At 41.5% G+C, this 14,088-nt stretch overlaps 1 protein-coding gene across 1 annotated transcript in view; it reads left to right on the forward strand.

Moving 5' to 3' along the window:
- Window positions 1-1,575, forward strand: part of TNNT2 (troponin T2, cardiac type) — a 141,655-nt gene extending 140,080 nt beyond the window's left edge. The window contains exons 13-14 of the mRNA XM_089654092.1: window positions 1,316-1,406; window positions 1,531-1,575. Coding sequence (XP_089510218.1) covers window positions 1,316-1,406; window positions 1,531-1,575 — 136 coding nt within the window. The remainder of the gene's footprint in view (window positions 1-1,315; window positions 1,407-1,530) is intronic.
- Window positions 1,576-14,088: the final 12,513 nt, after the last annotated feature.

The raw sequence follows: 14,088 nt of genomic DNA on the forward strand, positions 1-14,088 counted from the left end.
CAATTCTCTGGCACTCAGTAACAATTCTGTCTGTCCCTGAGTAAAAATTCTGTGGCCCTAATAACGTTTCTGTGGCCCTAAGTAACAATTCTCTGGCACTGAGTAACAATTCTGTCTGTCCCTGAGTATGATTTCTGTGGCCCTAACTAGCGTTTCTTTGTCCCTAAATAACGATTCTGTGGCCCTCATTAACAAGTCTGTGTCCCTGAGTAATGGTTCTCTGTCCCTAAGTAACTTTTCTCTGTCCCCAATTATCGTTTCTGTGGCCCTAACTCTGTCCCTGTCCCTAGTACAGAGCGGTCTGCCTCTGTTCAATGACTGCAGGCAAATGAAGAATTCCAAAATGGCCGCTATTTATAGCTCGACCATTACACAGTGCTGGCTGGCTGGCTGCTGATTGGCTGATGCGATCACATGTAGTTGAGGAATGCATTATGGGTCAGCGCGCCTTGTCTGCGCGCCTTCCCAGACATCCCCGCTCCGTCGCCGCACATGTCAGCCGCCATTTTCTGAAAAATTTCGATTCGCGCGTCCGAATTAGGCTATTTTTCGGATTCGGCACGAATCGAAATTTTTCCGATATTCGACTCGAATTCCACTTCGGATACTTCGATTCGCTCATCTCTAGTGACTAGCGCTGCATTTTGTGAATGGCCCTGTAGTCTTCTGGGATGTGTCACGTGTCTCAGAAGACTATGGGGAAGGAGGGAGGACAACTTCCACTTCTGATTGCCTAGGCGATCGCAGCGGAAGTGGGAATGGGTGCCTGTCAAATGTGGGTACCCGCTCCCTCCCCGCTCCCCAAATGTGCCAATCCTTAAAGGGGAGCGGGGGAGGGGACAAAGCATTAAAGCGGAACTTCCCCTTTTGGGTGGAGCTCCGCATTAAAGTCTTGAACCTGACAGTGATATAACCAGCACTCAGAATCTGTTATGGCTTTTCCTTAACCTGCAGCTCTGAGCGCTGTATATACAGTGTTTTTCCAGATAGCTGTGAGGCGGCCATGTGTCTGCTGATTAGAATGCTAATAACATATTTCATTGTGATTTAACATATGAAAAGTAATACTTATTGCACATTAGGTGTCTACACATTAACTGCTAGAAAGCAACCTGGTTAGCTTCCTGTATCACAATGAATATAGTGTAAAACATACCTTTAAACTGTAGCAACATATACAATATATCAGTACATGTTTCAGCATAATTCATACAGTTCTGCATAGTCATATGTGTACAAAATTATGCAAATTCACTCATCACCACCCACCAACACAGGCTTAATCCCATTTTATAGTCTTATTATTTTTACATAGGGCACAAGCTCAGTCTCTATATAACCGGATATATCAACTGGAGGCTGAGAAATTTGACCTTCAAGAGAAATTCAAAATGCAGAAGTATGAGGTAAGTGCTCTGTATGTGCAAAAACCTATAGAACAAATACAATCTAGGAATATTTGGATAATCTGATCCTATGAAGTGTGAAGGCTTTTATTAATATCTAAAGAAATCTTTCTCTTTCTTGCAGAGTAATGTTCTGATAAATCGAGTCACTGACCACCAGAAGCTGTAAGCAATTTTAAAAGTTATATGTTCACATGTTAAAATATGTTCTCATACATATATATATATCAGCATAAATGAGTACACCCCAACATATTTGTCAGAAAACATTTACTTTCCTTTCAGAATCAACTTTTTTTATGGGACACTATAGTACATAGTACTCCCACAATTGCACGCCTTTGATTGCAAACAAGATTTGTTCATTTGCCCACACAAAAAGTATTTTTCCTAAAAAATTCATTCAAGACCATGTTGAAAAAATGAATACACCCCAATGAAAGTCTTAGGAGCAAAGCTACATTTTAGACAACAAAATCCTAATTAACAAGAATTCACTACAGGTCTAATTATTCATTAAACAGGTGTGCAACAGACAGTTGATTATAAAAGGATGTTACTTAACAAAGAAAACCCCTTCCCATTTCATGCTGTCAGCAATGGCACCACATGGAAGGGAAATGTCACAAGGCCTGAGAAAGAAAATTATCTCTTTACACAAGAAAGGTGAAGGCTACAAGAAGATCAGTAAAGCTTTACTTATCAGTTAGAATACTGTAGAAAAAGTGATACAAAAATGTAACAAAGATGGAACTGCAACCATCTCACAGAGATATCCAGGCCATCCACGGAAGTTAACACCTCGACAGGAGTGTATTCTGATGAGAAGGGTTGAATAAAATCACCATGCAAGTTCACTGCAGTTAGCTAAAGAAGTAGAAAGCCAAACTGGGGTGATTGTTTCCCATGGCACAATACGGCATACACTGCAGAGGAATGGCATGCATGGGTGTCATCCTTGAAGGAAACCTCTCCTAAAGCCCATGCACCAAAAAGTCCTCCTAGAATTTGATGTTCTTGGAACTGATGGTTTCAAAACTTTATGGCGTCGCAAAGGTGAGGAGTACAAAGAAAAATACATGGTGCCTAAACTGAAACATGGTGGTGGCAGTGTCCTTCTGTGGGGCTGTATGAGTGCTACTGGTGTTGGGAGCTGCATTTTATTGAGGTATCATGAATCACAGATGTACTGCTCTAAACTGAAAGAGAAGATGCTACCATCACTCCGTGCCCTTGGTCGGCATGCAGTTTTCCAAAGTGACAATGATCCAAAACACACATCTAAGGCCACTGCTGGGTGAAAGTAATTTAGTGGCCAAGTATGCCCCTGATCTGAACCCAAACGAACATCTATGGGGAATTCTCATCCAGCATTCAGGCTCTGAAAGAAGTCATTCTCAAAAACTGGAAAAAGAATGATGTTGCAATTTGTTGCCAACTTGTCCATTCCATGCCTAGAAGACTTGGTACTGTCCTTACAAATCATGGAGGTCATACAAAATACTCGATGTAGTAGTTTTTGTTGTGGGGTGTATTCATTTTTGCATCAAGTAATTTGAGTAAAACTGAAGACTTTGTAATCTAAGTTATATAATTAACCTTACTTTCATGTAATGAGCTAAACAAGTGTTCTATAAAACTCAGTTTTGTCAACATTTTTGAAATTGTTCTTGTGTTCATAGAAATATTGATTAAAATCCTACTTTTCAAAAGGGTTGTACTCATTTATGCTGAGCACTATATATACAGTGTTTTTCCAGACTTTTGAAGTGTAAGAAGACAATGACTTTCCTAAGCCCCATCTCTCTAAATAACTAACACTAACTGATAGAACATAGAGGAAATGGGGATGGTCTAGCTAGGACTAAACTAACTGGCAGTGAACTGGAGGGGAGAACAAAAGAAGATACCAAACAGGTTGTAGTGGCCTACTTTTTTTAAAAAATAAAATCTGAAGAAAATATTTAAAAAATATATATTTTTGAAAATATTTTTTTTAACCAGTTACTGCCCGGCCTATAGCCAGATGGCGGCCGGGCGAACAGCTCGTCCTTCTGGGTGGACGCCATATGGCGTCCTTTCCGGAACGCTCATTGCACATACCCGCAGGGCCGCACTGCAGTATGATCTGTCACCAGCCATGTACCTCGGTCACAGCTGATAACAGATCTGTGTGACCAATCACAGTAGGTCAAATGACAGTTGTATACAATGGATGGCTTCCTTTCATGCAATCCATTGTATACAAGTGTGTCTAGCTGTGAATGGTCACAGCGATCATATGCACAAGCTGGGCCAATCACAACCCAGCTGTGTAATGTGATTAACCATGGCCAAATCACAGCTAATCACAAAAAAACCTGAATGAATCAATTTCATTCAGGTAAATGCTTGCTTATAGCAAATTGTGTAAAAACAAAAAAACAAAACAAAATACTGATCACTTCCCCAAAGTAGTACAATGTTACTATGGTAATATTATACTACTTTGGTAATAGTGCAATATGAAAAAAAAAATCTTAAAAAAGAGAAAGAAATGTAAGAAAAAATGAAAAATGAAAAAAACAATTGAAAAAAATTATCAATTTTTTTTGTACTGTCACCAGTCAGTGTCCCTGATCACCGCCATGCCAGTTAAATGATGACGCTGTATTGCACTGGTGACAATATGTAAAAAAAAAATAGTGAAAATTATTTTTTGAATTCCTTCATTTTCCGAACAATTATGACAAAAAAACTTCAAAAAGCTCCCCATGCCTCTTATGAAATACGTTGGACTGTCTGCTGTGCAAAAAGTGGTAATTTGGGGGATATCTGTACTATCCTGACATTCTTGGACCTCAAGAAATTAGATTGGCCATCAGTACTTCAGGACTGATTGATTTTCAGATATATCCCATAGTTTGTGAATTCTATAACTTTCCTACAGACTAAATAATAAACACTGATTTGGATTATTTTCACCAAACACATGTAGCAGAATACATCTTGGTCTAAATTTATGAAGAACAATTAATTATTTGCAAACTTTTATAACAGAAACAAAGAAAAACGTGTTTTTTTTTTCAAAATGTTCGGTCTTTTTTTGTTAATTTAGCAAACACTAAAAACCCCAGTGGTGATTAAATATCACCAAAAGAGAGCCTGAGTTGTGTGAAGAAAATTATAAAATTTTAGTTTGGGTACAGTGTTTCATGACCGCGCAATTGTCATTCAAAGTGTGAGAGCGCTGAAACCTGAAAATTGGCCTGGACAGGAAGGGGGTAAAAGTGCCCTGTATGGAAGCGGTTAAAATATATTCTTCCGATTTTTTTTTAAACATATAATAAAGTAATTTGAACATATATTTTTACATATATTTGTAAATGCATTCCAAAAATGTAGATATGTATGTATTTTTAAAAATATACAGTATATTTGAAATGTTTTTTTTTTTTATATTTTTCAGATATTTTGTAATAAAAATGCATTTCAACAAGCAATATATATATATATATATATATATATATATATATATATATATATATATATTGAAATATATTGAATATGGACAAAATTGTAGCATTTCAAATATATGGCAATATATTTGGAAAGAATATGTGTAACGTATTTCAAATATATTTTTCTTCCATATGAGAAGCTTTGTATTCATTCATAGAATATAACATTTCCTGTGAATGGCTGGGCTGTGCAATGACTCAATTGTGTTCTGGGAGTGGAACTGGAAGTACCTGTCCTGCTGATGAAATACAGTGCTGTATAATAAGGCTACATATAGTTTATCCACTTAGTTACTGCCTGCCCTCAATGTACTGTTGGTGGACAACTGCTGTAGGCAAAGCAACGTACCCATACGTTGCCGCCTACTTCTACTACACAGTGGGAACCTGTCAGTAAGTCCCGGCCAATGTTTGACAATCAACACAGAGCTTTGTACAGGGAGAAAAATCTGTTTCTCATCCCAGCAAAGCAGAAACTTGAGATCAGTAAGTAAAATCAGCACACTTTACACACATTAAAGTGTTACTAAACCCAAATCATTAAAATCAGCCTTTATATGCAGTAAAGCATGCTTGTTAATCCTCTGCATTGTGTAAAAAGGATGTTTGATCCTGTATTCTCTGTTCCTCCCCTTCCTCTACTGTCTCCAATCCATCTCCTGATAGTATAGAGCTCTAGGAGACACTCTGCACATGCTCAGTTTGTTTTTTTTTCTTAGGCTGGTGCATGTGATAAGCACAGGGTCAACCAGCACTGTCCAGACAGAGGGTCAGGGGTCATGCAGCCTCATAGGACAGTCAGAACCAGGGGAGGACTGACAACTCATGGGGCCCCTGGGCAATAGGGGATCATGGCCTCCCCGGGCAATAGGGGATCATGGGACCCTGGGCAATATTATTATTATTATTATACAGTATTTATAAAGCGCCAATAGTTCGCTCAGCGCTGTACATTACAAAGGGGGGCAGAACATGTGACAGAACAATACCAATACAATGCAAAACATGAGGGGATTGAGGGCCCTGCTCTTTCGAGCTTACAATCTAGGAGGGAGGGGATGGTGGCACAGGAGGAGATAGCTGTGGGGGATGGAGTGGTAGGAAGAATGGAGGAGGTCGGCAAGTTAGCAGGGGGTGGGGTAGGCTTTCTTGAAGAGATGGGTTTTCAGGGTGCACCTAAAGGAGAGGAGAGTAGGTGATAATCTGATGGGTTGGAGCAGGGAGTTCCAGAGGATGGGTGACACCCTGGAGAAGTCCTGGAGGAGGAGACCAGGAAACTAGAGAGAAGGAGGTCTTGTGAGGAGCGGAGTGTGCGTGCTGGGTGGTACTTGGATATTAGGTCAGTGATGTAGTTCGGGGCAGTATGGTGGACAGCTTTGTACGTCAGTGTTAGGATTTTGAATTTGATCCTTTGCGCAATTGGAAGCCAATGGAGGGATTGGCAGAGGGGGGTGGCGGAAATGGAACGTTTGGAAAGGTGAATGAGTCTGGCAGCCGTATTCAGGATCGACTGAAGTGGGGATAGCCAGCGGCGAGGCAGGTCAGTGAGGAGGGAGTTGCAGTAATCGAGTCGTGATATGATGAGGGAATGGATGAGCTGTTTAGTGGTTTCTGGGGTTAGGAACGTGCGTATTTTGGCGATGTTGCGGAGGTGGAGTCTGCACGAGCTTGTTAAAGATTGGACTTGGGGCTGGAAGTATAGGTTGGAGTCCAGAATGACACCAAGTACTCTGGCCCGTGGGGCGGGTTTGATGGTGGCATTTTTGGATGTGATGGAGAAGTCAATGGGGGTTGGTGTCCGGGCTGGGGGGAAGACAAGAAACTCGGTTTTGGAGAGGTTCAGTTTAAGGAAGTGGAGCGACATCCAGTCTGATATGTCGCTCAGTAGGTGTGCGATTCGGACGGAGACCGAGGGGGTGAGGTGGGGGGTTGAGAGATAGATTTGTGTGTCGTCAGCATAGAGGTGGTAGTTGAAGCCGTGAGAGTGTATGAGTTGGCAAAGGGAGGAGGTGTAGAAGGAGAAGAGAAGGGGCCCGATGACAGAGCCTTGAGGGACCCCAACAGAGAGGGGGAGTGAGGGGGAGGTGGTAGCATTATAGGTAACGCTGAAAGAGCGTTGTGACAGGTAGGATGAGAGCCAGGAGAGAGCAGAATCTCTGAGGCCGAGGGAGTTTAGTTTTTTGAGGAGGAGGGGGTGGTCCACTGTGTCAAAGGCCGCAGAGAGGTCAAGGAGTAGGATCACTGAATAGTGGCCATTAGCTTTGGTGATTAGCAGGTCGTTGGAGAGTTTGAGTAAGGCAATTTCGGTGGAGTGTAGGGGACGGAAGCCGGATTGTAGGGAATCGAGGAGGTTGTTGTCGTTGAGGTGAGAGCTTAGGCGGGTGTAGACTAGGCGCTCGAGGAGTTTAGATGTAAATGGGAGCAGGGAGATGGGTCTGAGGTTGTTCGGGTCATTGGGGTCCAGGGAAGGCTTTTTAAGTATGGGGGTGATGTGTGCATGTTACAGAGGGGAGGGGAAAGTGCCGGAGGAGAGGGAGAGATTAAAGATGTGGGTGAGGGAGCGTAGGATGGAGGGGGAGGGAGGTCGTAGGAGTTGTGAGGGGATAGGGTCGAGAGGGCAGGTGGTGAGGCGGGCATCAGAGAGGATCTTGGAGACTTCCTCGATGGTAGTAAGGTCAAAGGTGCGGAGTGTTGGGGGAGTTTCAGTATGAGGAATGTAGGGTGGGGTGGAGGTGGAGGTCAGAGCAGTGGTGGGGCCGTGGGAGAGGGGTGATGAGGGGGTAGCTGAGTGAGGGGGAACGGGGTTGGAGGGAGTTTGAGCAGCGATGAAGTCCCTACGGGTTATGTCGAGGGGGAGGGGGGATGAGGGGGTAGCTGTGTGAGAGGGGACGGGTTGAGAGGGTGTGTGAGTTGCGGCGATGTTCTTGCGAATTGTGTCAATCTTGTTTTTGAAGTGATTGGCAATCTCAAGGGCAGTGAGTGAGGTGCTGGGTGGAGGTGGGGGTGGCGAGAGTAGAGAGTTGAAGGTGGAGAGGAGTCGGCGAGGATTGGAGGAGAGGGTCAGGAAGTAGGCTTGTTTGGCTGCGTGGCGGGAGGAGGTGTAGGTGTGGAAGGCAGATTTGTAGCGGGTGAAGGCTTGTTGGGATTTGGTTTTGCGCCATAGTCGCTCCAGGGCACGACTGTGTAGTTTGAGGGCTTTGGTGTTATCAGCCTGCCAGGGCTGGAGTGGTCGGGGTCTGATGTTGCGTGTGGTTAAAGGCGCTAGTGAGTGAATAGGGGATCATGGGGCCCCTGTGTCCTCGCCCACACTCAAACCACAAACAAAAAAGCCTATAAAAGGTACCAGGGGCATCTCATGGGGCCCTTACTGACCCCGGGCCCTCGGGCAGTGCCCGAGTTTCCAAATGGTCAGTCCGCCCCTGGTCAGAAGAGAATGAAAACTCTGGCTACAAACTTTAACCAGTGCTTTCCTGGACACTGATAGAAGTCACAAGGCTGCTATATACTGCTGATGAAAAAATTTATTTAGCAGTTTATATTTACTAAAATAATTGCATTTCCATGCTCTGAGTACTGTGGAAGACCAGATATAGTGAATGCAGGGTCCTTTGTTTAGTAACACTTTAAACATACTGTAACGGGGTTAGCTCGGCAGCGGGTGTGTGTGACCCCCTGGATGGGTGCACAACACAAAAAGATAGGCACAGCACTCCAACAATAGTGGAGGTGAAAACAAACAGGTGCAATTTATTTACAATATTTACAGAAAAAATGGTAAACCAAAAAGAAACATCAAAATAAATCCTGGCCAACTTGGCTACTTACTGCAACAACAGCTTTCCCTAGCTACCCACTAGGTACAGCCTGCTGCTATACCTAGTTGCTAGTACTTGGAGGCTAGCCACACAGGCTTTGGTCTCTCTGCACACAGATAACAGGTCAGCTCCCCAGACAGTTCAGGCACAGATCTGGTTCCAGGGTGGAGCAACTCCCTAAGCACTCTGGGAGGTTTTATACAGATGTTAATGAGCCCACTACCTTCAGCTGGGCTCATTACCTCAGTGCTGAAGGACTCAGCACTTCCCTCTAGTGGTACAAATCCCCATAAAGCCTGAACCTCGGACAAATATATCGTCCATCCAGGACGCAACCAGGTGATTTCACCTGCCTACTGTCACAATACTTAGGCACACAGTTAACCTCTTGATCACCCTAGATGTTAACACCTTCCATCCAGTGTCATTAGTAAAGTGACAATGTATAATACTATCACTGATTTCTGTATTAATGTCACTGGTGATGTCAGTGGCAGTTAGTCAGTTCCCCCCAGCGTCAGTGTCAGATTGCCAGCCGCACTCCCATTCACAGTCCCATTATTCACAGTTGCTGATCACTGCCATTAACAGTATAAAAAAATAAATAAAAATCCTGTAAATTGATATTCCAGTATAATTATATAAATTTCCTTTGGGTGCAATTGCCAGTTAAAGTAGCGCAGTGTGGCATAGCAAAAATTGGCCTGGTCCTGAAGGGGGTAAAAATCTTGCAGAGCTCAAGTGGATAAATTAAACAGCACACACAACCATTACTTCTGTTACTGAAGGAAATAGTTTTCTTTGGACCAGCTTGGTCCAAACAAACTATTTAAACTTGACTAAAACCTGGAATTAGGCTTTAATGTCCATGGACATTAATGTTTCCTTTTTCCCTGTTGTCTATTTATTTAACTTAATTCTAATTTATGTGACAAAAATAAATTACAAATGGATTTTTGAAAATTAAACACCACTCTTTTTCTTTTTTCTCTTACTGTCTGTCCCACACCTGTCTTTCTTTTGCCTTATGTTCCTTTCTTTCTTCATCACCTTCTTTTTTTAACATGGCTGCCCTCAACAGTAAAAGGTAAGTGGTTTCCATTGTTAAATTAGTTAATTGAACTTTGTTCAAATTTACACAAATTATTGGTGACTGTGTAAAATTAAAAGAATGTTAATTGGGAACTTTTACATTTCTACTGTTTTTTGGATGCCTGTTAAGGAAGTCAGTTTAAAGTAAATTTTAAAAAAGTAAAAAGTTTTATAATGGGTTGAAGCCCAATTGAAAGTAAAAAAAAATGATTGGTCAAGGGGCATACAAATGTTACATAATCTTTCATTGTCCAGTGATAGATCACCTTTTATCATTTAAAAAGAATACAAGACATTTTTGAATGTAGGAGCTGCACAGTGAGTGACCCACTGTAATCTCTGTGCTCCAGTTACTACGGTCAGTTTCACCTCTCAAGCAGCACTATCATAGACGGCATGTAAGCGCAGTCCTCTCACCTACCATTCAGACACAGAAAAGGATGACTGTTATATGTGTGTGGAAGTAGCGGTCTACTGCAGTGGTCCAAAATGCCCCCTACTTGGCCAGAACCACAGGTGTGTAGTCATTGTTGCTGATTGGAGAGCTTTATCTGTGATTTAGTAGAGGACATATTGGATGCTACAGAAAGACTGCTGCTTCCATACATAGGTTGTGCCTCCTGTTTAATAGCGTTGTGCAATAAATAGTAGTTGTGCCTTTATGAATCTTTCGAGCTTAGTGCAAGTCTATCAAAAAGGATTTGTCCAAAAGAAAACAATGAACACTCTGCAGTCTTTAATCCCTTCTTGCCTCTTCCCAGTGGCCCTTTAACTGGTTCTTAATGCTGCGAGGCAGGAAAAACTCTATCATATGATGACTGTTATTGGTTGTGTATCTGAAAATGTTATTAAAAGCACCAACCACTTCCATAACATGAACTCGAAACAGCAGTCAGATATAAACATATTTAGGTGTAAAAGAGAAGTATGGGTTTCTGAAAAAAAAAATTATACTCACCCACTGCTTCTAAGACTGAGAACTGAGCAGTCGAAGACCGCTGATTGCTCAGTTCTCTGCCTTTAGTGAGGTAACTGTGAGCAGCTCTCTGCTGATCTTTTATTGAAAAGAATCAAACAACAACATTTGATATAAAAGTAAAAAACATAACCATAGTACAGCCATACTTCAACAGAAAACAAAAGGAATGCAAATCCATGTTCAGAATATATACAATATATACATAGTCTACTACCAAAACTTTCAAATTATAGAGAACTATTTACATAAAGCAACACAAAGGGCCTAAGAGGCACAACCCATATCCTATGTATGCAGCCATTTTTCAAAAATTAAGCATCGAAGACAAAAACTAGGGTGATATGAGACAGACAGCCACACCCCGGAAAGAGACTCCTGGTAGTCAGGGAGGCTTGAAACCCCTCCACACCTTCTCACTGGCTCTCTGCTCTGCCCCTCCAGTGCTCACTGGAGCACAGGGCTGTGGAGGGGGCAGGAACACTGGCTAAGCCTCTCAGCGACTCACTGAGAGGCTGAGCCAGCTGTCAGTCTAGGATTTTAGTTGGATCCCGACTGTAAACTTGGGATCTTTCCTGAGCCTGGACCAGCTCAGTGATGCCAGCTGACAGCGAGCTTTAGCTCAATATTGGCTGAAAACTGGTTGCAGGAGTGCAGAATGAACTGCACTCCTGTGATCCATAAAAGTACAGCGAGAAAAGGTTTGGCCATACCTCTCCTTAAAGTTTACAATACAAGCAGTGCTTAGCAATTAAACATGGCAGAGATTATTCTTTGTGGAAGAAAGGGATTAGAGAAAACTATTAACAGAGAATCGTGGGACTTGTCATTAGTAACTTTTCTTTCTGGTTGTATGTAGATCATGATTTCTAAATCGCATGTTATTTCCTCACCTGTATACTTATTCTGGATTATTAAAACCAAAAAATTTCATTTGTGGTGTCAGCATTTTCGATCATGGGACCTTTGGTGACTGGGTGACTTGGGTTACAGAGGACAGTCAAAACTACAATATACAGTTGTGTTCAAAATAATAGCAGTCAGACATCACTAACCTGATCAATCACTGTTTTTGGTAGAAATTATATTTCTGCATGGCAAATAATTTACTAACAGGTGTAGTAGAGTAATAGAAATCCAACAGACCCAACAGTCATGACATGCATGCTGCTGATTTTTTTTAACAGTCTAATATTCAGTTTTCTTCAATTTTTTTAGTGGAACAACACAAATTTGATATATTTTTCTTCATGTTTTGATTTGGAATAGAATGTGTAGTGTTCCCAATGCATTTGTGTGTATGGAAACATAAGCTATTAGAAGGATTTTGAGCTTTATTCACTTTTTTCAACACACTGCTATTATTTTGAACACAACTGTGTGTATATATATATATATATATATATATATATATATATATAATTACTCTTTAAAAACTACCTGAAATGTGTTTGTTTATCAGAGACATCAGTCTGACTTATTCCATCCTGGTGGTATTTGTGTGCTTTTGACATTGAATTAACATGGACTTAATTTTAAATTTGTAAAGTTTTTTTCAATTGGTTATGGTCAGTGTTAGGTTTGAGAGCACAATTATCTCCTTACTGGGCTATGTCGGAATGATGGGTCAAGATTATATCTTGATAAAATATAATACAAGAATAGAATATTAAGAGATTTATTGTTAGGAAAACTGCATGTGTACAATTTATACTCTATTGTTTATACTGCAGCTCTAAGGGTCCCAGATCTGGCAAGGGAATTCTAGGAGGAAGATGGAAGTAATTCCAAACAATGGACAGATTTGAAAAGGATGAAGTGGAATCCTCCTGAAGTTCAAGCTTGTGAATCCACATTTTACTCTCGCCATGATACATACATGTTCATCGTTTGTTTGGTGCACATAAATAGCTTGTAAGCAGTTTGAGCCTTTGTTCACACTAGAATGTGGTGCGTGAAACCCACAATCCATGAGCATTTCCCACACCGCATTCAAATCACACTGCCCTTACGATCTGCAGTGGGTGTCAGCACAATCTTATTGACACCCCAAAAGCAGGTCGCAAATGCAGTGCATTTGCCTGCACTGTATTGCATGGTCATTTTGTACAGTGCATTCCCAAAATCACTGCATGCATGACTTTGGTGTGGATGCTGTGCAATTTGAGCCCATTCAAAATGAATGGGCTTAGATCGCACCGCACTTAATTGCATGTGAATTGTACAGGAATGCGGTGCAGTACCTGTGCGATTCATAGTGAAAACCTAGACTAAAGGTTAGCTCCATTTAAAATTAAAAAATGGTGGAATTTTTGTTAAAGTCTCTTAGGTTTACCAGTCCATTTGGAATCAGCAAAATAGGTACTGGAGTGAAATATTTATTTAACACTCACCACAGAACCGCCTTTCCTCTCCACCCCATCATGGCACCTGCAAGATCATGAAGATTACTGTAGTATCTTGAGCTACTACAGTAATCCACAGCTTCCACAGAGTCCAATCAGGTATCACATATACATACTCACACTGGGCCAAAATATATCATCGCTGAAGTTCAGCTTTAAGTGTATATAGTAGACACCCATGGGGTGATTATAGGGACTAATAGCGGAAAAGAGAAGGAAGATGAATAATAGAACTGCCCCCAAGGGATAGAAACCTATTGTATAACACCTGAAACTACATTTCTGTATTCCCTCTACTAGTTTTAAACTACTAATTTATTTGTTTTCATTTTCTTCTCTGCTTACATATCCTGCTCTTGAAGCATTACTAAACCCACAACAGTAAAATCAGCCTTTATATGCAGTAAAGCATGCTTGTTATACTCACTCTGGAACCTAAGGGGTAATCTACTGCATTGTGTAAAAAAGCTGTTTGATCCTGCCTTCTTTGATCCTCCCCTTCTTCTACTGTCCCCAATTTATCTGCTGATAGCACAGGGCTCTAGGAGTCACTCTGAACATGCTCAGTTTAGTGTGTATTGCTAGAGAGTTTTTTTTCTTTGGGAAGGTGCATGTGATCAGCAAAGGGCCAATCAGCACTGTCCAGACAGAGGGTTAGGGGTTATGCAGCCTCACAGGACAGCTAGAAGAGAATGAAAACTACTCCTACAAACTTTAAAAAAGGTGTTCAGCTGAACACTGATAGAAGCCACAAGACTGCTATGACTGATGAGAAAAGATATTTAGCAGTTTATATTTACTAAAATAATTGCATTTCCATGTCCTGTGTACTGTGGGAGACCAGATATAGTGAATGCAGAGTCCTGGGTTTAGTAACAATTTAAGTAAGTCCTC

This window comes from Staurois parvus, unplaced genomic scaffold (genome assembly GCF_062004578.1).
Source record: "Staurois parvus isolate SC_StPar_1 unplaced genomic scaffold, SC_StPar_1.0 ptg000744l, whole genome shotgun sequence".
Classification (NCBI taxonomy): domain Eukaryota; kingdom Metazoa; phylum Chordata; class Amphibia; order Anura; family Ranidae; genus Staurois; species Staurois parvus.